Here is a 25364-nt window from a genome sequence, read left to right as displayed (position 1 = left end):
TTTGTCCTTATCGGATGCTGCCACTTAAAATGTAACCTGTTTTCCAGCATCCACGCTGAGCATAGGAGATCCAAAGCCATAGGTTAATGCCCCCGTTTCATAAGACTTCCCAGCCTTTCGCATATGCGTAGCCGGCCACTCCTGCTTCCTGTGCTCGTAGTAGCCCTGGCGCAGGTCCCCCTCGCAAGCACGGTTGTAAGTTGCATAGATAGCTTTGCGGTCAGAGCTACTCTTGTTGGCACCACTACGATGCGCTAGGTAGGAAGTGAAGATGAGTAGCTCGCCTTGGTATGGGTCAGTTCAAGATACTATGAGTACGGAATATGGGTCACTTGCCGGCTTCTAGTTCAACCGGAGTCCAAGTGTGAGAGTCAACCCAGGTCGACTCGATGCAGTTGGTGGCCTTATTAATAGGAACATCCATCTCATGGCTCCCATCAACAACCTCAAGTCCTCCATTGCGAATATTAGAAGGATCGACACTCAGTAAAATTGTCAAGTGCTTAACATCCTTGATGTGCGTGTAAGCAACAGCATCAATATGAGGTGCAAAACCGCCTGTTAGGCTGTCAGTTCCTTGCAAGCATGGATGTATTTCCATGGGCATGCTGCTTACCGCTTCCAGAGAGTTTGTAATTGATCTTCTCCTTGAACAGAAGCATAGGCTCTTCTGCGAGATCGTTCAGAAGGCCTAGCAGCTTTGGGCTTCGTAGCAGATTGCTGAAACCCTTGTGACAATCGGCGAAGTTCTCAGTTCGACAGAGAACTGTTTGGCCCTTGTCATTGACCTCCTATTCCACAATCAATTTCTTCCTCTACAGTCAACGCGTTCCGGGGAAATCTCAAACCTCGTAGGGCATAAATTCTGAAGTTTCAGTTGGTTTCCAGTTGCGGACTTCTTCGGCCCACGATTGCAGATCTTTGACTTGCTCAGGCTGCAGTAAATCACGGACAATCAAGTAACCGTTCTTCTTGAAGAAGGAGATCTGATCATCGGTGACCACCATCCTGAAAGGTTGTATGTAATGAGTATAAGCGAAAAGTCTGGATTTGATAAGGAACAAGAAAGTCTTGATTTCCCGAGTGCAATTCAGCAGAATGATCGATCTGATCAAGCATTTCCTATACTTATATTTATTATGATGTTTCCAAAACTTCTGGTCTCCAAGTCACACTGAAATGCGTGTCTCGTGGCTCTTTGTGTAATATTATTCGACATAAGCCATGTGTTGTTCGCTACTCGGCTCGAGATAAGATATCGACTTCTGTCGGCTATCGCTCACTAGCTGCATTAGTCTCCCGCTACGGGCACTTTTGCTCCAAGCAATAAGACAGGGCAATCACAGCATGTACGCAGATATAGTGGGAAAAATGCAACTGTAGCATGCCGAGTAACCGAAACTAACACTGTTCTAAGTCTGCATTCGACTTGATACAGTAGCATGGCCCACTTCCAATCAGACCTACAGGATTTAAACGAAAGCCAAGTGCGATTAGACGGGAATTGGGGTTATTTTACGGTAAGAAAACACGGAGACCCATACGGGGATAAACGTCAAGTCTTCCTCAGGGTATCGGCAACCATTTCATAATATGAAGACCATCAAACCCAACCAAACTCAAGAACGTTACCCACGTGCCCACACTGAGGTATCGGCTTTTGAGAAAGATAATGAATTTGGTAAGAACATCCAATAATGTTCCATAATCAGGGCACGCCAGAGTCTGTCTTTGACCTGGATTGTATTTCCAACAATGCTGGCATTGGTTGAACTAGGGAGCTACAGAGTCAAGGACATCCTTGGGATCCCAAGTCCGAGACGCTGTCCGCTCTACATATATAAAAGTCAAGAACTTCTTGAACAAACTCTAAGATAGACGCTTCCAAACAAGACCATTTCAAAGCTGTCCACTACAAGATCAGTATCATGGATAACAAGGCCTCTCAAGATACGCCTGCTACGAAGAGCCATCAGGACGATGAATCCTTCAAAAACGACACTGTTATCAATGCCACAGACGTTGATATCACCACCAAGTCTCGCATGTCAGCCATCACAACGGTGCTGACAAGCGGTCTGGCTCTATTCTCTGATGGATACAACGCGCAGATTATCGGGTACATGAATCCCGTCTTTGCCAAGTTATACCCGAACAGCTTTTCCAGCTCGATCAAGACTCGGCTCTCCAATGCATTCCTCATCGGCGAGGTTCTTGGCATGCTCTTCTTTGGTTACGCCATTGATCGACTTGGCAGACGGACTGGCATTGTATTTGCTACCTTGTTCTTGGTACTGGGTATTATACTCGCGACAGCAGCACATGGCAAAACTGAATTTGGCATGTTCTGGATGATGATTGTTGGAAGAGGCGTTGCAGGATTTGGTGCTGGTGGTAAGGAGAGAAAATAAACTGTTTTCTTTTATGACAAGATTTAACTTATGGCATTGACAGGTGAATACCCTACTTGTGGTACAGGCAGTACTGAAGCTTCAGACGAAACCTCATACGTGCGACGCCGACGTGGACTTTTGGTCGCTGCTGCAACAGACTTTTCCATCGATCTCGGTTTCGTTATTGCAGGCGTAGTAGCATTGATCGTGCTCGCAGCCTACCATCAACATGTCAATGACGGTGTGTGGAGAATCAACTTTGGTATTGGGTTCATCCTGCCAGTAGCTCTTCTGTTCCTTCGACTTCGTCAGTTTGACTCAACGCAATATAAGAAACATGCAATCAAGCAAGACATACCGTATCTGCTTGTAATCAAGAGATATTGGAAGCCGATGCTTGGAACATCCTTGGCTTGGTTCTTCTACGACTTTGTGGTGAGTATTGCTGAAGATTTGATGAGCCATGCCTAAGTTTTACATTGCTGATATAAATAACAGACATACCCATTCGGAATCTTCAGTTCGACAATCATCGCTACATTGAATCCTCACGACACCCTCCAACAGAATATTGGATTTGGCACAGTTGTTAATTGCTTTTATCTTCCTGGTTGTGTGATCGGAGGGCTACTTATGGATCGCATTGGTCGCAGACAAACCATGACCTTGGGTTTTCTTGGCTGGACGATTCTAGGCTTCATCATTGGTGGTGCACTTTCACCGATTCAGTCCGTGTTTCCATTGTTCATCGTGCTTTATGGCATCTTCAATGCACTCGGAGAGATGGGTCCTGGTGTAAGTACCAACTATTGATAGCGCAACTGCTGAGAACTTACTAACTGTAAAACAGGTCGCCACGTTTCTTTGTGCCGCAGAATCCTTTCCAACACCTCTTCGAGGACACTTCTTAGGTTTTGCTGCAGCAGTGGGCAAAGCTGGTGCGGCTATTGGAACACAGACGTTTACACCCATCCAAGACTCTTTCTCAGATAAACAACGAGGCATTCAAGCCGTGTTTCTCATCGGAGCTGCCTTTGCCGCTGTAGGTGGACTTGTTGCCTGGTTTCTGATCCCAGACAAGGACAAGGAGCTTGAGAGCGAAGACGCACAATTCCGCTTGTATTTGGAGCAGAACGGATACGAGGGATCATTTGGCGAATCATTGAAGGGCTAGAGTACTTCAACTCTTTTCTCGGACTGTGGATATGTTGCCAACCAATCAAGGCGAGGGAAAAAGAACTGGTTAGAGGGCATGCTGGCTAGAGTTGCGAGTATTTGTTTACAAGTCTTATACATCATTAGCTTGATTCTGTGGTATTGTGGTGTGCGGGGATATGTCAGACTTTTGGCCTGTCATTTTACTACTACCTACCAACAGCGGTCCCGGTTGAATATTTTCTCCGTGCTGACATTTAGCCGGGACACTCGGATATTCATTCGTTGATAAACCGCCGACAATCCGTATGCTCGATGTCGTTAATAAAAATCCTTCTCCTTTCCTTTTCTTGTGGTCGCCCTTAAGAGTTAATGGTTTCTTTCTAGTCTCATTATTTCTAACGTACGCATCGTCATTGCATCCCCCCATTCGTTCTGTTAAATGCCTCAATATTTTCTACAGAGTCGCGCCGTCACCATTTCTCTGACCATACTCCCAGCCTTGGTCTCGATCGTCGTGTCGCTGCGCTTCTTGAGAAATGTCTCGAACCACACAAGCAAAATTCAAGGCCGAATCCCACCCGACAACTTGGCAGTAGACGCGAGGGACAAGGGGAGCATTGAGCCACCTCAAAAACCTTACAGTCTTCCTCCGGAATTGAACTCAGAGGACTCGGAGTGGGTGGTGGCATATGAGCGAGTGGTATCGCAACAGATACCGACGTCGGCACTTAAACTCCCTGCAACTATCGGCACCAACGCCGACATTATTGAACATCCGTCGCCTTTAATGACAGCCTATTCCAGAGCAACGCAGCTCGCCTTCGCTTCTACACCTCAAGCATTTTTGATGCGTCTATTTACCAGAGATGTCCAGGCAAGGCGTACCTTCGACAGCGACTGGATCCAACGCCTCGCATTTTCGAGGGGCGACGCTGTGAATGGCGCTTACAAGGTCACCTATCAAGGACCGGGTAAGGTGCCAGGCTCAGAGAGGATCGAACTAATGATTGAGGCTCCGCCATCCTACGAAGGACATGTGCCTCGTGGCCTAATTCTCTCCGAAGTGGTGTTTTCTGATGAGCACATCGTCACCTTTGTGAATGAGACTTGGATGTGGAGGCGACGTGACGAGGCACCCACCTTGGTTGAAACACCTTTCGGGTCCTGGTTCCATTCATTGGTCGCTAGCTGGCTAGTTATTAATGGCGTCCGGAATGTAGTGACCGGTAGCCTGTAAAGGAGTTGATTCGGCAAAGTATTACTAAGGACCGGCTGTAAAAGGTGAATAAAATAATAATAACGTGGGTTTTCTTACAGATAGAAGGGTACTGCATGGTATTGCCTAAGACAAGCCTGGATAGGCTGACGATCCATTCCATTCCCATCTATGCAGCTACTTCTAGAATGGATGTATCAGATTTTAGGTGAACTTTTATATCCATTGTTCTGTGTGTATCCCTTCTCCTTTTAGGGTTCAAGGCAGCCTCTATGCGCCTAGCAACTATCAACAATTCAGCATTCATGTAGGGGGCTACATAATTGGAAAACACATAATGTACACTATCAGCAAGTGGATCAAATCAGTGAAAGGATCAAGAAGTTCAACCCTCAACATAGAATATTAGATAAAACTATAATAAAGCATCTAACCTCGTTTAATTACTTTATATACTCCTCCCTAGATATTATAATAACTTTCTAACATATTCTCATATTATAGCCGATCTTGCCGCATGTTCTATAACCCCTCTCTTTTGCTCACGCTGACTCTCTTTAATTACTACTTCTTAACGATTTGCCTACTACTTCCCTAATAATACCTATTTAATTAATTACTTCCCTACCTTTATTTATACTTATCTTCTCTTTATACTATAAGCAAGCTCTTTTTGCCCTATGCTGCTTACTAAGAGCCTTATAGGACTATTAAAGAGTTTATATCTTAGACTTTAATAGTATTATTTTATATATTATTGTCTTTATTCTTTTAGAATATAACTTAATAGCCTTTAATATAAGTATTAAAGAGCTACTATAATACCTTTTAATTTATCTTTTAAGGTATTTAAATTAAGAAATAGCCTTAAGTACTATTTTTAAGGTTTTTAATACCTAAGGGTTTAAAAGGTTAGGCTTTTTATTTATTATAATTTGCTATTATAACAGCACTATAAGGGCCTAGTCTGCAAATGCTGCATACCACTCAGTGGTAAGCAGGAACTAATGCGACCTCGGACCCAATCAATCTAAGTTCATACGACGACAACATCAGTGGCCCTTCATCGGGATGAATAACGTAAAAGCTGGTTCTTGGCCTTTAATTTCTTGCCTACGATAAATGGGTCTTATAGGTGGCGCTGCAATTGAACAGCATGTTGGAACACACTATCTATCGGATAGCCTAGGAACATGACAAACGTGCTCCCCCTGTTTGCTCTCAACAATTCAGTTCAAATGCTACTACAATATCTTTATCTGCGGAGCCAGCTTGGCGAAGCGAGAGAATTGTTCCGTCGCTATCGAGTAGAGAGACCACCCCTAGTACAACGCAGAGCGGCGGTCCTGGAGCAAGTGGGCCGACGTTGTAACTCGGGAAGTCTGGAAACCACATTATATGGTGAACATGTATTCATGGCTTGCAGTTCGGCAGAATGTTCAGCGTTGGAACTAGAGGAATATCTGCCCCTGTTCGAGAAGCTAGTTCACGGGGCAATCGTCAGTCACAACCATGTTCGCCAATCACCTATTATATTAAACCAGAAGTGTTGAACCGTCCCTGGGTTAATTGAACTGTCTGGCTGGGGCCTTTCTGATACAGCCTAGCTAATCTCTAAAAGAGGGATAAAATATTATATAATTCTTTTATTTTAGGAAAAGCAGCTCCTTTAACTAAAATGCCCTACTAATTAGCACCTAGCAGTTTAATATACCCCTCTACAGTAATAAGATTCTATTACTTTAAGGCTATTACTAGTTTAATTTCTTTTTTTTATAAATTAGGATTTTATATCTCCTTTTTAAGAAAGTAACTTTATTTAAAATTTTATAACCTTAATTGGTTTATATTTTATTAATTTAATTATTTATAAGTTATTATATTAATTATAAGTTTTTTTTAATTAGATTTTTATTTTAAGGTTTTATATTATATTAGTAATTTATAATAATACTAGCAGGCAGTAATAGCTTTAATAAATTATAAAAATCTAGTTATATAATAATATAATTTATTACTAAGTATATATTTTATAAAATTTAATCTCTTTTTAATTTAAGATTTTCTTTTTTTCCTTTTCTTTTTAAGTATTATAATAATTACTTAATATATAATATTTCCTTTTATATAATAACTCTTTTTATTAGATTTATTTTTAAAACTTAAGCTTTTTTATTAACTCTTAAGTATTATCTTTTAATTTATATTTAGTTTTTTTATTTTTATATTTTTATTTATTATATTTAGTTTTAAATTCTTTAAGGCATTAAATCCCTTAGCTAAGTCTGCTTTAGTTAGCTTTCCTCTTTATTACTTTATATAAGTTATTTTATAACTTAAATATATATTTTACTTTTATTAACTTAATTATAGTTATTATTATAATAAAGCCCCTAATAAAAAGGCTTTTTATACTACCTATAAGGTATAATAAACTTAAGCTACTATTACTATTACTAAAATATATATTATTACTTACTTTTAAGTTTTACTTTATTAATAAAGATAATAATACTATTAAAAGAGTTTTCCCTTACCTTACTTACTTAAATAGTATTACCTTTAGTAAGAGTAATAATAAGTATTAAGAGTACTTTAATATATATTACTATAAGTAGTATATTACTAAGGGCTTTTATAAGAAAATATAAGTACTTTAAATCCTTATTTTATAGTTTATTTTATTAATTTAGCTTTTATTTTATTATTACGATCCTGGCGGCTATGTCACGTATTACCCACATTCTTCACCAATCACACACGGTCACTACGGACTAAGGGATTCGATTCGCAAGCGCCAAGACGGAGTCACTACGGATTAGCTTACCTGTTTGGAAACCCCAACCGTCACACTAGGGAATCTGTCCCTTTATATCTGTTACTACAGATATCTATCTGACCCCACTAACGAAGCTTAGACCTCTTACCCTGGAATGCTTGCCACAACCGTCACAATACGTATGTATGTATAACTATGTTGCACAAGAAGTACAGCATTACTATAAATCTTTTCGGGTTCGAAACCCTCTAAAGTGACGACGCTGACAGTCTATCCGATGGCGAATCCAATGGCGACCTCGAGAGCAGCGAAGATGATTACCAGGATTTTGAAGAGAGCGAAAGGGAAGATAATCTTGATGATTGGATATACACAACAGCATAAACAATGGGGGAATTTGGAAACCTTTGATTCTAACGAGAGCGTGAAATCTTAGAAACAATATCTGAAAAGCCATAGGTCGTCGAGCATTCGCGGGCGCGAAATCGTGATCTCCAACAACTTTAAAGAACACAAGCCCTGGTTCTCCATGGATGTTCTCGCTACCCCACGGTCCGCCCAGTTGGTGACGGGCACCAACCGGCCAGCCAGCCCGCCAGCCACAGGCACATCCACGGATCGTCAGTCCTCTGCCAGCGCCTGTCTCAACTCTTCGTACGTCGGCACCAACTCCCGCAGCAGCGACACCGCCCGTGCATCCTCGCCAGACACAAGCGGAAGTTGTAGGGCTCCAACCAGCCGGGCCTGCCTGGCCATGATGCTGCCCGCCCTGCCTTTGCCGATGCGCGCCAGACAGGTCGCCGCGTCGGCCAGCCTGCGCGCCCCGACCCTCACAGCGAAGTCAACGAGCAACAAGCGGATGCCCTGCGCCAGCGTGTCGGGGGACTCGACCATCTGCGCTAGCCTCTCGGCTGCCTCGCCGTTGCCGTACGACCCCGGCGGCATGTTGTGCTCGCCCTCCATAGACAACCAGCGGCGCGCGTTGTCGAGCGACCTGCGTATCACGTCCTCCTCCGAGAGGCCACGCTCGACCTGCCGGAAGCCGGTGCGCATCATATATGGCTTGCCGTAGCCGATCTTGTCGGCCCGCCACGCAGCCATGAAGTCAGTGACGGGAAGCGTGGCGTACGGGTGCCCTTGGGGGTCGTGCATCTCAACCTCGCCGTCGTCGGTGATGCGTAGCACCACGACGTAGTGATCAGCCCCGATGGCACCCTTCATCTCTGGCTGAAATCGCAAGAGGCCCATCTCGACGGGGCCAACGAACACCGGCCGGCCCTCGGCCAGCTCAGCCTTAAGACGGGCGAGGGCGGCGTCGGCGTCGGCGCTGATTTCGAGAGTCGACTCCCAGCCGGCGGCCTTGAGTGCCGCGTCGAAGCTCGAGGCTGGGTCCCAGCCGTAGGGGTCAAAGAATACGAGGTCACCACCTATGATCTGCATGCCAAAGGGGCTCGAGGTGGCGAACTCGATGACAGCAGGCGATGGGCTGTCCTTACCCAACATCATAACCAGGGAGTTGGCGTAGCAGTAGGGGACGGAGCCGACGTAGCTAAGGTGCTCGGCCATTGTGAATTTCAAATCAGGGCTTGCTTGACAATATCGAATGTTTTCCAATGAAAGAGTGCAAGTAGACAATTTACCAGTGAAGGCTAACAACTCCTTTATAAGTACTATATATTCGGACTTAGGACTGCTTCGTCTTTGCGGCTCAATTTCACGCCGATCTTACACTGGAGACTCAAGCCAATGATGTTTTTTTTGGCTGTCCCGAAATCAGTCTCCAGTCTGTCTCAAGAGTCCGGCCGGTTCACGGTGCCGAATGGCATTTTTTTCCCTTGAAGCGGGGTTGAACTGACCAGCTGATAAAATGCGTCATGATGTAGCGACTCGCTCTCGACAGCACACCAGGATCTCGAACAGGCCAATAGAGTCCCACCAAGGCTCAGTTTCCGGACGAGTTTCGTCCAAGGCTCACGGCAATGCCCCGTCTTCCGTTTTCGCACTTTGTAGTTGCACCGACCCTGCCTGGCGCTTTTGCTCGCGGCGACGACAACACCCCGTTTTCCGTTTTCGCACTCTATAGTTGTACCGACCCTGCCTGGCGCTTATGCCCGCCCCGCAGGACGGCTTTGTTAAAGGATCCATGGAACTGGAACTCGGAATGGAAAAGTGTTCTCGGACTTGCAGACAAGAAGCGAACGCCCCCCCAAGTATAAAGGCGACCGCTGACAACCATCATCTCAACATCGTCAGTACAAGACATCACTCTAGTCAAACATTTAGAAATCCTCACTATGGCTTCTCCACTCTCTGGAACCGGCAAACTCGCCTGTGCCTTTATCGTTCCCGACGCAACAACCAACCTTGGCGATGTCCTTCCTCGATGGACAGAGTCTCACCTCTCCGCTCCGGCTATTATCATCACCCCCAACACCGAGGATGACATTGTCGCCGCCATCCATCTTGCTAAGCAGAACAACCTCAATATTGTCCCTGGCGGCGGTGGGCATGGTACTTTCACGACCATCGACAACAAAACCGCGTACCTCGATCTCAGGAACTTCAATGATATCCAGCTTGACCAGGCCTCCAGCACCGTTCGCCTCCAAGCGGGAGTGCGCACGGGGAGCTTGCTCAAATACCTAGTCGCGCAGGGTTACTACACCACGATTCCCAATTCGAATGCCGTGGGTGCGGTGGGTGCAATTCTGGGTGGGGGGAACACGTCGCAGAATGGCCTGCATGGCTTCATGATCGACAATGTCCTTTCGTTTCGCGTCATCACCGCGGAGGGCAAGGCCGTTGAAGTTGGGTCGTCGTCGACGGGAGAGGATCTCGCTTTGTTCTACGCTTTGTGCGGTGCCGGGCATGGTCTCGGAGTTGTCATGGCCGCAACGATGAAGGCCTACCCCATCTCTTCTCTGCATCTGACCGAGAACAAGCTGTGGACCCGTGTGCTGATGTTTCCTCCCTCCGCCATCAACGATGTGGTTGAAGCATATTGCTCCTTTGACCCACCGGCCGTGCCTCTCAACGTCCAAATCACGTTCCTATGCAGTCCGCCTGGTGCTCCAGCCGCTGGCTCACCTATCATCGTTCTCTCCGCGACATACTACGGTCCTTCTGAGGATGCTGAGAAGGCCGCCGCCAAGTTGTTCGAAGCGATTCTTGTCGGAAAGGCCTTCAAAGCGGACCAGGCGCTAGTGCCTCTTTCCAACATCAACGACGCCTTCGAGCCGCTCAATGCGCATGGCGGATTCAAGAGTATGAATGCCGCGCGAATCAAAAACTTGGCTCCCCAGGCCATTAAGGAGAGTTTCTCGAAATGGGCTCAAGTCATGGAAGAGCTTCCCGATGCGGCTCGCACGGCGGTCGTGTTTTACAAGTTTAACCCGGATAAGCTCCGCGCCAACGGAGATATAAAAGAGATCGAGAACAGGTTCCTTGAAGGGCGAGATAGGGGCTCGACAGCCATAGCCACGACGTGGTGCGCAGCTCCGGCGTCGAGAGACAGGCTAGGCGACTTTGTAGACGAGTTTTTCACCATTTGTCGAAGTGCAGACAAGGTTCCGCCGAGGACGTTTGCGAATACGATGAAGCTTGGTGTGGACCTGGGTGAGCTGTTCCAGGAAGAGAAGGTGGAGGAGTTGCAAAGGGTGAAGGAGTATTGGGACCCAAACGGCGTGTTTTGGAGCCCGTACAAGCCGGTTTTGACAAACCAGACACGTATCTGAAATGCTCCCCACAGGAAGTGCACCACCGGGAAACAGACCCTCTGGAGGGCCAGTGCTGTGACACGGATACAGGTTTAAAGGATGGGCCATATCTTGTACTTAATGCGATGCCAGCCTCGCAAATGGGGTGTGGGTGGGCTAAGTTGCGCAGGACCAAGAGAACTTTCCGTTGGCTGCTGATAAGATGTGCCTTGCAAGCTACTATTCAAGATGTTAGAACATATTTATTTCAATCAAGAATGGAAGTATACTTACAGAAGGAACAAGTTTGTGGATGTATGTCATGAAAAGAAACGCTCGTCTCTCGGTGAAGCCATAAGTGTCTCCCTGATGGGTGAGCTGGTTTCTGGGGTCATGTTCGGCTTCACCAGAGACATGAATCTAACAGAGTGTCTGAGGAGGGGGCAGCTCGGATGATGACTGTTCAATATTATCGTTAGCATTATATCTATCGCACAGCCCCGGACCGTCACGACGCGATGGGGCCGCACCCTCTCCCTAGTTGAAATTCTGGTCGCCGACCACTGGTCGGCGACGATACCAAGTCCGGGTTCGCTGTGACGTTCTGGTTTGCGCATGATAACGCTTCAGCTACCGAGATTAGCGCCCTACGTCGTCAAGATGTCGTGCTGATGCAGAACAAAGCTCTCCATATGTTCAAGGGCAAGGTGTATGGTCAGAGTTTCCGAAAAGACGTGACTAAGGTGAGCCCCTTATGGAAGCGGGATGGATCCGGGCTTTACCTAACGAGGGAACTGGCCAGGTATAAAAGTCTGAGCAGGTTAAGGATTAGGTGCTCAAATTCGTGGGAGCTGATGCTGGGGTAAGGACGAGAACTGGAACGGCACGAGTTTCATGGGATAGACCATAATGAGTCAAGTTTAAAGGCCACGAGAGCTTGTTTGATTATTACGATTCTATTATTTTGAACTATATATTATATACGCCAGATGCAACCAAGAGAAGAGAGGTTCCTGCGGGCATCTATGCCAAACGTCAATCTTACCAAAAAAGCGACTCCACATAACCAGCCTAGACAGGCACAGCGGGCTCAGGCTTTCTCTCCTGGCCGTCAGGACCCTTCTTGACTAACTTCCACTGGAAGAAGAGGCAAGCGATAAAGGTATATGCGGCGTAAGCAAGAGAGATGTAGTACGTATCCCGGAGACCCTTTATATATGCCTCTAGGACGGCATCGAAAGCGTCTAGATGGCCTAATTTGGCTAAAGCTTCCTTGATCTCTGAAGATCTGATATTGATTAAGAGGTTGGGGTTAATGCTAACGTTGTCGGCCTTGATCTTATTGATCAGGCCGTTCTGGAAGGCAGTCTAAGCAACGGCAATAGCGAGTGCTTTACTGAGAGCTTGGAAGAATTAGATATAGGCGGTACCTACGGGAACCTATTCTTGAGGCAGTACGGTCTGAATAATAAGGATACCGATTTAGAAACCTACGCTATTACCTAGACTAGTAATAACCTGGTAACCGAACTACTCTCTAAGAGGGGAGTTAATATTAAGTATAGTAAGTATAATGCAGCTGATAGTATAGAGGATTATATAAGGAATGTTAATATAGTTATAGTAGCTAATAGTAGTAATAATGCCCCTGGAAATAATAGAGTATAGAATAGTGGCGAGTAAGAAGGGGAGGATTTTGATCCCGGCCTGGACGGCGCTTATAGCCTAGATAGCCTGGAAGTAAAGAGCTGGAACTATGTTAGTTAAAAGGCACTGATAAAGAGACTGTTTCAAATTTATAGAGGTAGTAATGAGGGGGAAGAAACTAGCACTAAAGAATATAGCAAAGAGCATGATAGCTAAGGTGTTGCAGTTCTCAAATAGGCGAGGAGGGAGGGTTCCCTAATTACCCTGCCAGAACTAGATACTAATAAAGATGGCAGTTATGGCACTAAACCTGCAAAACAGCCTAATGATACGCGAGTTATTCTAAGCATAATTAGTACTACCCTACTGCAAAGCGAGGAGCAGATAGATAATAGCAGGGATAAAGAGGGCAGCACCAGTAAGGTCAAGCATTCAAATATAGGCCATAAAGGATATATTCTTAGTACCTGCTGAGTTGCGGTTGATATAGATGAAGAAGAAGACTATGGCCATGGTAATACTACTAATGGGCAGGTTGATATAGTAGTACTAGCGCCAAGTAGCATGCTTGGTAAAGGCACCTCTAAGAAGAGGACCGGCGACGGAAGCAATGCCCTATATACTGCTTATAAGACTAAAGGCAAGAGGGCGCTTTTTGAGAGGCACTGAGTTTATGTTAGTTAGTTCTATGGGATTGGAATTGGGACTTAATGTACTGATCAGAGAGAGAATAATAATGGATCCAGAAAAGAGACTAGCCGTTCTAATTTAAAAAGTTTAATTAGCTGAGTGTTTACGAGGAATATAGGGGGATTCAAGGTCAACTTACTCCGGCAACGGCACGCCCAATAATAAAAACAACGGAGGAGGGCATAATAGTCAAGACCAAGCTATAAATCTCAAAGATTAAAACAGCAGCAAGGTAGGCGAACTTAATGTTAAAGTACTTATAGATGGTTCTGTATATAGGCTGGAGAGCTGTAGTAGTGAGCAGGTAGGTAGAGCTATACTATCTAATATCCTTGATGCTGTGGAACTTAGCCGTAATAACACCTAGCGCCGGGGCAATGATAGTCTGATTGAGGGCAATGAGGAAGATAGCGAGGCAGAGCGATGAGATGATGAGGGTGAGCTTGGCAGCACCGGGATATTGAGGCTCCTCGTTGTTGGCATTAGGGCCGATGCCCTGTATGGATCTATCTCGACGCTCGACCCTGGAGTCGGCGGAGGGTTCGATGATGTTGGAGCCTACTTCAGTCTTTTCGTCGGAGGACAGACGAGTCTCTTCCAGCATGGCGTTGGTCGGCGTCGCGGCGGGCGTAGTTGCGGCCATTGTGAAGTTGTTTCTCTCTGTGGTTGCCGCGGAGAATGTTGAGGACAGAAGAGGGTAGGAGGGAGACGTTTTGTACAAGCAAGTTCTGGTTCAGTTCAGAGTGCAAACAGGCAAGCGAATGACCGATCTGGGCGTGTTCGAGAAGGAGGCTCGTTTGCTCAGCCCGTTTGGAAAGCAAAAAAGAGAGGAGATCCTTAGTAACTTAGGTAAGGGGATTTTTCAAGCTGGAGCTAGCTGAATAATGAATAAAATAATAAATACGTCAGGCAGCATGTGATCCTCAGACGTCGTGGGGACGCGGCATGCTGTTAGCCCGCGTGCCGCTGCCGCTGCCACACTTCGCACAATCAGACGGACCGCGAAAGAGACGGCCAGTAAACATTATGAGACATACACAACCAGCGGCTTAATTACCCTTACCCCCCATGTATCGATCGTCAGCTACACCCAGACATCGATCAACCCTTGTGTGTTGGGTGGGTTGCCGAGTTTGACTTGGACCCTAAGCTGTCATCAAGACGCGTGGGGCGCACATGTGAGCAAGGCCGAACTCCGAGGGTAGGTAGGCTAAGGGAGGTTCAATGGGGGGATGAATGGATTTGGAGATTGTTTGGAGGAGTGGTTGATTTGGAACACGCTCGATGAGGTGGCCAGAGGCTTCTTCTATGTTGAGTCAGCTGCTACTCCAGGTATTGGTGTTAACTCAGAGCAGTAGTAACGACATGAGTACTACTTCTCAAATCTTAACGTTATGATCCTACTTATATAGAATGCAGTTTTCGTTCAGCGCCCCATTCATTACCTCTATGAAGAAATTTGAGATATGATAGCCCCATAACGCTCACGGTAATAAGCTACCTAGAGATCCGACCCCCGATCCAGCGGCAGCGATCCCGTGCCAAGTCGCATACACATCCCCCCACCATCCACTCTACTGGTCTCGGCCACGATTCAGCTGTCTCTCCGAGGAGATGGAGCCGCACATTCAGTGCCAAGAGTGTGTCTTTGAGATGTGCTACAAGCACATGATTCCGTGGCACGAGGGCCTCACCTCTGAGCAGTTTGAGAGCGCCAGGGATCACGGTAATCCGCAGTACCGACAGACGCAAGAATGGATTGCCAACAACACCAAGCCGTGTCCCAACTGCAGGGAGAACATCCAAAAAGGCGAAGCCTGTTTCCATATGACCTGTAAGTTTGAGATTCTCCGTCACAGGGGTAAAGCTAATTGCTTCTCGCAGGCTCCAGCTGCCACTTTGAATTCTGCTTGATCTGCCTTGCAGACTGGCGGCAAATCACACCCCGGCCCGGCGTGAATAACCCGGAGGCGTACGGCGAGGGTTGCATCTTTCGCACCAACGGATTGACGCCAAGCCAGCTTTTCAGGAGGACTGTAGAGGAGGCACTGGCACCTCGACGACGAGGGTGAAGTTGTTTGACGAATGGTGTGTAGAGGTTGGGGGAGTTTTCCTTTCTTTTGCGTAAGCGAGAATACAAATATATAGACGAGATGTAACAGAGTAAACGAGAATGATCACGTTCTTAGGGTTAGCCTTGGGAAATACCTATCTTGGCCGCCTTTTCCAGCAGCTGGCCCTCGGGACATGTTCATTCACCAAGGTATTTGAGCAACCCTGAGGCTCTTGCTGTTAAGACAATATCACATTGCGCCAGATATAATCAGATCACCACAGGATCGTTTAATAGGTACATTAAGTCCATACTGCATAACTCAACTACTGTAGAGAAAATACCATACTCTTTACTGCCTGTATTGGCTACATGACTTTATTCTTAATGTTGAAAGGCTAAAGTAAATAGGATATATAAGCCAATATATAAAGTATAATAATTATATTTACTGGCTTATTCTTTAGCCAAAAAAAAAAAAACAGGCACTCTAATAGGGTCTTTAGCCCCTTACTATAAGTAGGTATAAAAGCTATAGTTATTAAAGTAATATCTATCTTATAATTAAGGTAAAATTGCATAAAAAGTTATCACTTAAATAAAAAAAATTATATGTAATTTTTCTAGTAAATGCTTTACTTGATAAACTTCTTATACCCTGCTTATACTAGCTGTATTACTTAAGCGTATAGGGCGAGTAACCTTTTAGAGGGCTGTGCCGCTTAAAAGGATAAGGAAAGTAATATTATTACGCTTTATGTAACTAGGCAGGGATCCTGAAAGAAAGAAGCACTTAATTCGGCATTGTCTAGCTACCAAATAAGCCACAACTACTCTTAACTAACAGTCTCCGAAGAAATGGCCGTGCCAGCACTTCTTGCACCTGAACTTGGGTATCTTTCTCCGTTTGGGATGTTAAAACATCATCCAAATACAGATAGTCCAGAGCCTCATTAGAGAATGTCCTCTTGAGGTCTGCAAGCGTCCAGCCATGCTTCTTACCAATAGCCGCCATCAACCCCTTGAACTCTGCAATTTCGTTCTTATAGATTTCCTTTTTCAGTTTTTCTATCCAAGGTTTACCATCAACTGTATAGGGGTACCACTCTTTTGCCCAATGCGGTCTGATAACAACTTGCTTGCCATCGTTGTCCTTGTAGCTTGTCCATTTATCCAAAACTTGCTGAGCATAAGGTTCCCAGATATCGGCAACAACCTTCAGGGTCAAAATTTCGATTGCGCAAGTTCCGAGTTTGTGACCGCGTTGTGGTGCCAAAGTGACTTCACTAGAGCCCATAATTCGCATTTCGAGGGGCATCCGCATGGGACAAGTGTTGATGTTGTCGTAGCACGTTCTGATGGCGTCCCACCAAGCACGTTGGACATTAGTGTAATCACGTTCGTTAGTTGTGCCTTTCTTCGCGTGAAGCTGGGGACAATGTTTAACGGATGACATCAGGGAATAGAGACAACCAACTCACTGGAATCTCGACCTCCATATCGCGCACCCGAATATTCTGGACACCTCGTTGAAAGTGAAGGGCGTTAGGCAAGAGCGTTCTTATCGGCTTCTCATTCTCTTTCCGCTCGTCGAGATTCTTCATTGCCAGCCATGCTGTGTTTCGCGATGAGCCTCATGTCAAGCAGCGAGCGATCAAACTTACACAGGAAGCTAGTTTGCATGTAAGGCTTGGTCTGCAACGCCTCAATCTTTTGCAATATGTCCTGCCCTATATTCATGATTGTAGTCCCAAGAACCTGAATGAAGGTCTTTGCATTGCTCGGATAATTGACAACATCATTCGTTCTCTTGTCCGTTTTCCATGTGTTCACCCACACTTGACTGGAATAGGGGAACCAGAACCATTCGGCATAAAAGTCCCCGTTTGCACGGCGTTCGAAATTCTGCAGCGATATCTGTTTCTGTTGTTCTGTACGGGGTTTTCGGAGAGGCTCTGGAATATCTGAGTCTTTTATTTCAGGGGGAGGCGGGATGGCATCAACGACATCCAGTTTCACAGGATACATGACGGCCGTTGACATTGCGTCACATTCAAAGGTTATGTGAGTGACAACACCGAGGAGCCCGAAACAGCCACTGGCTGCCCTGAGCAATTTGGCATCCGCCATGTTGACTGTGCGTAAATTGCCATGAACATCGACGTATTCGAGACATCGTACAAGATCGCTCAATGTCGGATGATTAATGCCAGCGCCGTGGCTATGAAAAGTCAGTTTTTAAGTCAGGCACAGAGCGCATCACGTACCAAATGGTTGCGTTACTGCCACCAAAGGTGATCTCGACTTCGATAATATTCATTGGCAAAGTAACATCGCCTTCGTCGATACACCAGCGGCGGAACTGCTCATTCGTAGTAGCCGTACCAACACGAACATACTTCTTGCCGTCTCCCAGAGCTTGACCGCTCACATAGGCCGCATCCACAACCTTGATGTGATTGAGCTCGGTCTCCTTCGGCTGGAAGAGACTTGAGGGCAATGAAGTGAGATTCGGAAGTACACCTGCATTGAGTTCAGTTAATGTTGAGATGAGGACATCTCCATTGTTCTTTTGGCCCATTTTATCATTACGTCCAAACAAGGGGGCCCAAGAATGCCCTATATATCATTAGATAATGAAGCCTTTGTACCATTATAGAAACTTACGGAAACCTGACACCCGAACACCTCTATTATTCTTGACAGCGTCACGAACGATGGTTTGCACTTCTGCAACATTCTCGGGATAGTATGTGACTGCAGGTGTGTTCTTCACAGTCCGACCCCAGTTTTCAAACGGCAAATCCGTAACATGGGCCTACATACATTAGAGATTAAAGACTTGGAGCTCTTGAATTGATCTTACCGTGATGAATTTCCTCTGGGGTGGTGCTTCCGTTTTGGCGGGCCTGGGGAGTAACCTTTGGGTTTGAATCTCGGCTCTTGATACCACCGAGGCCTCAGCCTCAGATCTCACAAAAAGCTCGCCCGCATCTTCAGCTGTGATATTCCCATCAACAAATTTATCAAATATGAGCTCTTTCTGAGGCGGAAGCTGCCCCTTTATATTCTTGTATACTTCGTTGTGTGTGGAATCCCGAAAGACTTCAAGGATCCTGCGAGTAAAATCTTCGTTGCTTACGTCCGTAGCCTCGTCATACCAATCGGTAATTAGTTTATCAAGCCCAGGCAACTCCTTCTCATCTAAATCGCTTGTCGGGTCCTCCACGAGTTTGCCTAGCTCTTGAACAGCGTCTTGCAAGGTCGGGATAAACTCCAGAGTCTGCCTAGGTGTCGTCATGATTAGCAATAACTGAATTATGAGTGGTCTTTGGCAAATTGTCTTTATGTGTGGGCGAAATGTGATAGCCTGAAGATTCTCTCTTGATATTCCTTCTGGCAGCTCCTGATTTATGGTACGACCGCTATCTCCTGAGAGCCCATAAGGCTACAACGCAGTACCGGGAGGGGTTGCAGCCAATTGAGGTGCAACAAACATGAGAATAGCAGGGAAAAGGTGGGCAGGTACGAATTGCACCCTTATGGGTTCTCAGGGGATAGTGGTCTTTTATATACCGTACAGTATGTTCTGTTGAGTCCATCGTCATTTACGCGTCTGACTTCTATAAAGACTAATGATTTTCATAGTTCAAGCCCTCGAGTTGCATGTGACAGGTTCAGAACCCGCCAGTGTCAGCCGGTCTCCTAATGTGATCCACCAACCGACCGCCCAACACCCTAGTCTGCGCACCGAGGCAGATCTGGTGGCTGTACCCTATCAGAATTGCCAGGCGAATAGCATTTAAACTCTGTTAACCTGCCGAACTTACAAAGTTAGCCCTAGTTCCGTTAATTTACGGAGGTAAGCTGTAAATTTGCGAAAGACAGCCATTTCCTGTGATACGGGGAACAGCTCGACCAGAGGTCAGTTGGGGAGCAGCAGATCCGGTCGCAAGACACAATCCACGTGGTAGCAACGACCCTTACGAACCGCCATGATGGGCTTGGTCGTCATATCCCTATTCAAGCTGCCTTATCACGTTTTGTGCGTCCGTTTTGAACTATCGAATATACTCTGTGATAGACGCCTCATACGTGTTCATTTACGTTGCTGCCTGTGTAATTGTCAAAGGAAGGTAGGTGAGAGCTTGGAGAATCTCGACCACTTCCTCATCACGACGTAGCTCGGTCAATTCGATCGAGGATTCCTCCAGGAGATCTGTTGCCTCTTCAGACACAACTGCGGTAGTAAAACTACCGCAGTCCTAAGTGCAGTAAGGGAGACTTGTTTTGAGTGTGTGGTGAATAAGATCCTTCCGTCGCCATTATAAGGAAGAAAATCGAGGATTTCCCCACCTGCATGCCTCGACTTGTCGAAAATCTCCATGTCGTCGACGTCATCAACGATAAGAAACCAGTTTCTTGCACCTTTCAAAGTAGGATACTGTCACACTAAATGGACCATCCCTATTGCCAAATTGAACTACAGCGGTAGGAATTTTGGTTTTTCTCATGCTATCAAAGATCCCAGGCTATTCATGCGAGCGTTAGTGGCTGCCTAGCTGCCTATGAAATGGAAAACAACCATTGAGCATGTTATCTTGAGAATTTCAGTGTAGGCTCGAAGACCGGTGTATGGTTCCTGGATCCAAAGCATGAGTGATGTGTTGATGATGTGGTCAAACGAGTACTTGTATCCATCGCTAGAAGCATACAAGATATCCCATACTCAGTCAGCATTTCCAACTGGGCTGTCAGCGAATGAGTGACAGAAGAAGTGGTTGAATTGCATGCATGGGTGCATGCGCAAAGTGTTGAGTGTTCCAAGTGTTCATTGCGTTGATGTACTCATTTTCTTCTTCGGTTGTCTCTCCCTTACTCATTCTCTCTTGATCTTCAGGCGTTGGGTTCAGGAAGAGGAAATCTGTAAAATGGCCAACAATAGAATCCTCAACCGCCTCCATAATATTCACTGCGATGACCACGCCGAGATCGGTGGAAATAACGCTATATTTCTCGTAGCCAAGCTGTTTCATCATAGTGTCGAGAGCATTGCCCATTACCTTCGGGTCAAGCCCAGTCGCATTAGGAGCGGGGGCTGAACCAAATCCTGGTAGATCTGGCGTCACGAGGTAGAAATATCCGATAAAGGCTTCATGATGTTTGGCCATAATAGGTAACTGGATGGCCAACTATGAAAGAGCAAAAGGGGCATAACCTTGTCGTCAGAAGAACGGACATGGACGAAATGCAGAGGGATATCCGGCTTTGTAATCCCCGTTTCCAGGAACAGCTATTTCGTAATGATCAGAATTATGATTGATCTTGTCTCGTACAGCTGACCAGTTGTAATCTTTTGCCCACAAACTTGCCAGGTTTGACATGGCGTCCAGAGGAGACCCTTCAAATGACCATTGTGACGAAATTCCACGAGTAGAAAGGTAACTTCGGGCATTGTCTTTCGCAAGGTCAAGCAGCTTTTAGTCGACGTCGATGGTGAACTTCCCTGGTGTCTTGGAAGCTGGAAAGGTAAATGGTAGCTACAGTAGTAGTGAGTGGGACATACTGTTCATTCGTTTTGTTATTCGGGTTCATGTGTTTGTAATTGAGGAATTAATATGAGGTGTCGAAACTTGAGATATACTCGTATACATGTAGAACTTAATAATAGTAGTAGCGGACTTGTAGCGGAATTCTAACGTTATCCATGGCAAATCTGAGGTTAGCTTCGTATATGAGTGCTGACAGGATGCATCAGTTGATCTTTCGAAATGTCAAACAATCAGATAATCCCACGTTAGTCGAAAGGTTCGTCGGGAACGGTGACATAATCCGCCATCCTGTCAATGCAACGAAATCTCAGAAGAAGAGAAAGGCTGAGCTACTGCTACTCTGATCAGTTAGTTGCTGATGCAAACAGTAAATATGAGGTTATTCAACATGATTATTTATAATAATATCGTAGTGCAATACTGATAAGTGATTGGTACTGTTGTGACTTTGCATTTGATGGCTCAGCCTTATATGTGCCATATCCTGTGCTCGTCTTGCACTCACTTAACGCCTAAAATACCCTTGATTCTGAGGTGGTGCTTGGTCCATATCAGGACTCTGGTTCTGATCCTCATAGGTTTCCAAAGGGTCTGTACTGAGCTCTTGGGGCGTCCTGTCTACCCCATCCATCTCGTGTACGGTCATCATATGCATGGGCAAGAAGGGCTGGTCGTAGCTCCCACGAAAGGTTGAGTTTATGTTCGAAGAGGTGTTTGGTGAAAATAGTTCATTAGACCATCCTAGCGGCGGAGAGGGCTTATTGTGTTGATCGATGGAGAAGCCACTAGAATAGTGGGGGACGACAGTACTTGCTGAAGGGAAATATTCTGGACTGCACGTAAGTAACGTCTCTCCTTACACGAGAGATGATAGAGAAACACTTACGACCGTTATAACCCATGGGCGACTGATTTGGATCAGAGGCTGCAGAGAATTCGCGAGATTGAACCTTTTCGCCGGTTTGTTTACGCTTCCGCTGACGCCTCCAACAGATACAGATCAAGAGACTTAGGAGAATCAGGAATACAGCAGCAGATCCAACAGCAATGCCCACTATAGCTCCAGTGCCCAAGCCACCGCTGTCGTCATTGCTCGGTGAGCTCGAAGATGCTGTACTTGTAGCCGCGCTTGCCGATATAGTGGAGGTAAAGCCCTCCGGGTCAAGAAATGCTTGCCGATTCTCTTTATTTTTCGATAGGACAGCCGGTAGGAGGTTACTCCTCGAGCAACCCTCACCGCAGGGACTTATATCGCAGCATCCCATAAAGGGCGGGTCGGTGTCTGGGCAAACCCACCAGACACTTGACCCTCGAGTATCATCACAGCTCTGTTTTTTCAACTCGTCAGATTTGTCAGCGGCGAAGCTGGCCATCCGCAGGTGGCCATCGGGACAGATGCCGCTGCCATCGCGGCAGGGATCGGATGTGCAACATCCAATGAATTCGTTATCGCAACCTTCGCATACATAAAACGTGGCAGAGTCGACGCAATGCAGGCTGAAATATTTCACTGTTTCAAAGTGGGAGTTAGCCATTTTTATCGGGTCACATAATTTATGCCAAGAAAATCTCGCTACCGGGTGGAGATATTAATACGTGAGTCTGAGCAGGAGTGGCGCTGGAAGTGGGCAAAGCTGAACAACCATGATTCTGGTGCAGTCTTTCCCCTTACGGCAGCATGTCACCCATTCCAGGCTGCAAGAGTCTTTGTTGTTACTTTTATGCGTATCTGACACACCGCTACTCTATAGGCTGGTTCATCGAACTATCGAAGCTAATCCGAATACCTGATGCTTGTACAGGTTTAGACGCCGTCCAGCAACGGAGAGATGTCATGTGGCGCAAATAAGTAACACGCGTCAAAGCAATGCTGCCCGCCTGCGCGACACGGTAAAGCTAGTTCTGCTTGTAGATTAGCTGAGATTACAATAGTGGGTAGTGGTGTGGACGCCTCGAATATAAAGTAGAAGTATAGCATCGTCTCTCAAGCCTACTCGCACGATCCGCTTCACAACTTCAGCCCCCTAGCGAGGCTTTCAGTAAGTGGCGTTGCTCTTCAGTGGCCCCCCTGATGCGTCTGTGCAATTAATTGCTTCATCCGGTAGACCCGTGAACAAGATGAATGTATCTCACTGATCATATTTTCAGAATCTTGGCCAACTCAGACAAGGCCATAAGCCTCCAGTTCTTGCTGTGAGCTACGGGGGTTAGGGTTAGGGTTAACCATGCGATTACTCAGACCGAGACAGAGACAGCTACCACTATCACTGAGAATGGAACTACAACAAGCGTGTCCGTGAGCGAGACATCAACTACGTGCATCAAAAGATCGACAAGGCGCGCCTCAAGACAGGCTCGTACCGCCTCTCCGTTCAGGTCCGCGTCGACTATGCGACCGATAATCAGTATAGTGACGGGTGCAATTCAATAGGGATAGGCTGTTACTATGGGGACCCCAATGACCTTGTTTTTGTCCAAGGTTCCTTGGTGTCAGTCAGCGCCGACGACGCTGCTGCTCAATGGACCCCGCTGGATACTACTTGTTCACTTACGGAGGAGAAGCTGTCTCAGTATGGGTATGTTAGTGTCATCATCAAGCTCTACAAGCCCAGTCACGCCATCACGCGCCAGCAATAGCTCCAGCCAAGAACGTTTCGGTCTCACTTTCGTCCCTGAACCTGGACATTGCGGGAGGGAGAATTGCTTACGAATAGGTGGTATATGATAGATAATGTAGATAATGGTGCTGGTTCAAAACCCTACGATGAATCCACCAGGTCTTACCCATCCGAACAGCAGCGCGAGAAGTCTCCTGAGCCATCTGGGGTGTCTTCAAAACAGCTACTGGAGAGGTCATTTGAAGAGTCACGGAAACCTTAGATCCAGAGACTGTTCCGGCGGTTTGCTATCCAATCCACATCCGTAGAGTGCGAACGGCGAGCTCAGTCACCTTCCATGCTGTCAGCTCCGCCATCATTCACATCAACTCAGTAGGCTTCGGAGAAAACTTCACAGCACCCATCTAAACGAGAGCCTCAAGGTGTACAGCAGCTCGCTGACCTGTACTCTAAGCGAGAGTATCTACCAGAGCCTCATCCACCCGACAGATATCCCAGATGGATAGATTGTCACAAGGAACTCAAGAAGAAACGCAGACCAAGTCAGGACGCAGGATCCCAGCCCGGGCAGATGTAGCGACGAACCATCGACGAGGCCAGCAGCTTTTATGACCAGGCGGATAGACTCACAAACTCTGGCGGCGCAGTAGTAATGACAGCCTTATAAGAAGGATTGCAGGAAGGCCAACAACACGTATGCTCCGTTGCACAGGTACTCGAAAAGCAAAAGGTCGACAGCAAGCCCAACTACCTTCACGGTTTGGAAGAGTCCTTTCGCAGAACATAGGAACTGGAACAACAACAACAAGCGCGTCAGTAAGGCGAGCAATAGGACCAAATCGCTACTATTGACGGATTTGTCGACATTTATCACCGTTCGTGGCTTCATACCCAACGTCAGATCATACAATCCTCAAGATAACAAGGTACTCTAAAGTAATGGACTCATCGACTGATACTCGCAGACATGCCGAGGCTCGAAAAATGGCAAAAGGCATGGTTGGAATATGTAGGGTTGTCGTGGATGGTTGAATTGGCTTTTCAGGTTATCACCTCCAATGGGCTAGCGTGTCGTATGCCGTGCCAAGGGAAGGATGGTTCGATGTTGTTGGTCTCAACCAATGGTCTCATAAGACACGACTGTATGGTCCCTACCAGCTTGTTTGGACGTCCATGTATTATTAACTATTCTTTTCTACAATAACAGTGCCCATTATCCCCGACTCTCATTCCGCTGGGAGCTTGCTACCTACTCGTAAGCCAGATCAAGGCATACTTGACCGTGAGGGCGAACAGCATTCTCAAGGTGAATGGCCTCAGTTCAATGATATATTGGAGGCATGCCGAGTAGACTATACAAAGAGGCATTCTAGTAGCACCATTCCATATTGTATTCTCAACGACCGGCCGTCTTTATTTCAATTCACCCACCCTGCATTTCGTAAAAAGAAGTAGTACGAATATGTGACAAGCTCCTTACCAATTCTAATTATTTCCCCTCGCCTGCTTTGTGTCGATTAACATCGGGCATGTGATCTCCAGAACGGTGTCATATCACGTAGT

At 46.3% G+C, this 25364-nt stretch overlaps 11 protein-coding genes across 11 annotated transcripts; 4 read left to right on the top strand and 7 right to left on the bottom strand.

The window, feature by feature from the left end:
• Positions 1–24: 24 nt before the first annotated feature.
• Positions 25–1227, bottom strand: BKA55DRAFT_675523 (uncharacterized protein; the record flags this gene model as incomplete). The annotated part of the gene is made up of 4 exons (XM_046198074.1): positions 849–1227; positions 617–791; positions 337–558; positions 25–284 (listed from the first exon to the last, which is right to left on the bottom strand). The coding sequence occupies exons 1-4, from the start codon at positions 1005–1007 to the stop codon at positions 25–27; spliced, it is 816 nt and encodes a 271-aa protein (XP_046050624.1). The 5' UTR covers positions 1008–1227.
• Positions 1228–1928: 701 nt separating this feature from the next.
• BKA55DRAFT_593931 (major facilitator superfamily domain-containing protein) lies at positions 1929–3567 on the top strand (the record flags this gene model as incomplete). Its single annotated transcript, XM_046195609.1, has 4 exons — positions 1929–2394; positions 2455–2828; positions 2892–3188; positions 3244–3567. 4 exons carry the CDS (start codon positions 1929–1931, stop codon positions 3565–3567), a joined length of 1461 nt encoding a protein of 486 aa, XP_046050623.1.
• Positions 3568–3848: 281 nt separating this feature from the next.
• BKA55DRAFT_567434 (uncharacterized protein) lies at positions 3849–5205 on the top strand. Its single transcript, XM_046192739.1, has one exon. It carries the CDS (start codon positions 3991–3993, stop codon positions 4786–4788), a length of 798 nt encoding a protein of 265 aa, XP_046050622.1. The 5' UTR covers positions 3849–3990; the 3' UTR covers positions 4789–5205.
• A 2962-nt stretch (positions 5206–8167) lies between these two features.
• Positions 8168–9112, bottom strand: BKA55DRAFT_689870 (NlpC/p60-like transpeptidase; the record flags this gene model as incomplete). The annotated part of the gene is made up of 1 exon (XM_046199406.1): positions 8168–9112. One exon carries the CDS (start codon positions 9110–9112, stop codon positions 8168–8170), a length of 945 nt encoding a protein of 314 aa, XP_046050621.1.
• A 728-nt stretch (positions 9113–9840) lies between these two features.
• On the top strand, positions 9841–11280 carry BKA55DRAFT_510126 (uncharacterized protein; the record flags this gene model as incomplete). Its single annotated transcript, XM_046187568.1, has 1 exon — positions 9841–11280. One exon carries the CDS (start codon positions 9841–9843, stop codon positions 11278–11280), a length of 1440 nt encoding a protein of 479 aa, XP_046050620.1.
• Positions 11281–12312: 1032 nt separating this feature from the next.
• On the bottom strand, positions 12313–14221 carry BKA55DRAFT_689868 (uncharacterized protein; the record flags this gene model as incomplete). The annotated part of the gene is made up of 3 exons (XM_046199405.1): positions 12313–12597; positions 13718–13866; positions 13942–14221. 3 exons carry the CDS (start codon positions 14219–14221, stop codon positions 12313–12315), a joined length of 714 nt encoding a protein of 237 aa, XP_046050619.1.
• A 971-nt stretch (positions 14222–15192) lies between these two features.
• Positions 15193–15650, top strand: BKA55DRAFT_689867 (uncharacterized protein; the record flags this gene model as incomplete). The annotated part of the gene is made up of 2 exons (XM_046199404.1): positions 15193–15412; positions 15463–15650. 2 exons carry the CDS (start codon positions 15193–15195, stop codon positions 15648–15650), a joined length of 408 nt encoding a protein of 135 aa, XP_046050618.1.
• Positions 15651–16288: 638 nt separating this feature from the next.
• BKA55DRAFT_357418 (uncharacterized protein) lies at positions 16289–19229 on the bottom strand. Its single transcript, XM_046185835.1, has 6 exons — positions 18498–19229; positions 18299–18449; positions 17899–18250; positions 17296–17852; positions 17113–17246; positions 16289–17060 (listed from the first exon to the last, which is right to left on the bottom strand). The coding sequence occupies exons 1-6, from the start codon at positions 18930–18932 to the stop codon at positions 16440–16442; spliced, it is 2250 nt and encodes a 749-aa protein (XP_046050617.1). The 5' UTR covers positions 18933–19229; the 3' UTR covers positions 16289–16439.
• A 518-nt stretch (positions 19230–19747) lies between these two features.
• Positions 19748–20093, bottom strand: BKA55DRAFT_357416 (uncharacterized protein). The gene has a single exon (XM_046185834.1). It carries the CDS (start codon positions 20016–20018, stop codon positions 19821–19823), a length of 198 nt encoding a protein of 65 aa, XP_046050616.1. The 5' UTR covers positions 20019–20093; the 3' UTR covers positions 19748–19820.
• Positions 20094–20385: 292 nt separating this feature from the next.
• BKA55DRAFT_689865 (uncharacterized protein) lies at positions 20386–20802 on the bottom strand (the record flags this gene model as incomplete). Its single annotated transcript, XM_046199403.1, has 1 exon — positions 20386–20802. One exon carries the CDS (start codon positions 20800–20802, stop codon positions 20386–20388), a length of 417 nt encoding a protein of 138 aa, XP_046050615.1.
• Positions 20803–21607: 805 nt separating this feature from the next.
• On the bottom strand, positions 21608–22852 carry BKA55DRAFT_357402 (uncharacterized protein). Its single transcript, XM_046185833.1, has 2 exons — positions 22070–22852; positions 21608–22011 (listed from the first exon to the last, which is right to left on the bottom strand). Exons 1-2 carry the CDS (start codon positions 22716–22718, stop codon positions 21689–21691), a joined length of 972 nt encoding a protein of 323 aa, XP_046050614.1. The 5' UTR covers positions 22719–22852; the 3' UTR covers positions 21608–21688.
• Between the last annotated feature and the right edge of the window lie 2512 nt (positions 22853–25364).

The sequence above is a fragment of the Fusarium redolens genome (assembly GCF_020744475.1).
Source record: "Fusarium redolens strain MPI-CAGE-AT-0023 chromosome Unknown BKA55scaffold_7, whole genome shotgun sequence".
Taxonomy (NCBI): Eukaryota; Fungi; Ascomycota; class Sordariomycetes; order Hypocreales; family Nectriaceae; genus Fusarium; species Fusarium redolens.
The sequence above is the reverse complement of the archived record's forward strand: the minus strand, read 5'-3'. Positions and strand labels throughout refer to the sequence as shown.

Coding starts and splice junctions, on each gene's coding strand:
- BKA55DRAFT_567434 (XM_046192739.1), top strand. CDS start 3,991: ATGCCTCAATATTTTCTACAGAGTCGCGCCGTCACCATTTCTCTGACC.
- BKA55DRAFT_357416 (XM_046185834.1), bottom strand. CDS start 20,018: ATGGAGATTTTCGACAAGTCGAGGCATGCAGGTGGGGAAATCCTCGAT.
- BKA55DRAFT_357402 (XM_046185833.1), bottom strand. CDS start 22,718: ATGGCTAACTCCCACTTTGAAACAGTGAAATATTTCAGCCTGCATTGC. Junction 22,012..22,069: donor GCCCATGGGTTATAACGGTC/GTAAGTGTTTCT, acceptor CGTGCAGTCCAG/AATATTTCCCTTCAGCAAGT.
- BKA55DRAFT_357418 (XM_046185835.1), bottom strand. CDS start 18,932: ATGACGACACCTAGGCAGACTCTGGAGTTTATCCCGACCTTGCAAGAC. Junction 17,853..17,898: donor GGCAGTAACGCAACCATTTG/GTACGTGATGCG, acceptor GACTTTTCATAG/CCACGGCGCTGGCATTAATC. Junction 17,061..17,112: donor ATATGGAGGTCGAGATTCCA/GTGAGTTGGTTG, acceptor CATTGTCCCCAG/CTTCACGCGAAGAAAGGCAC.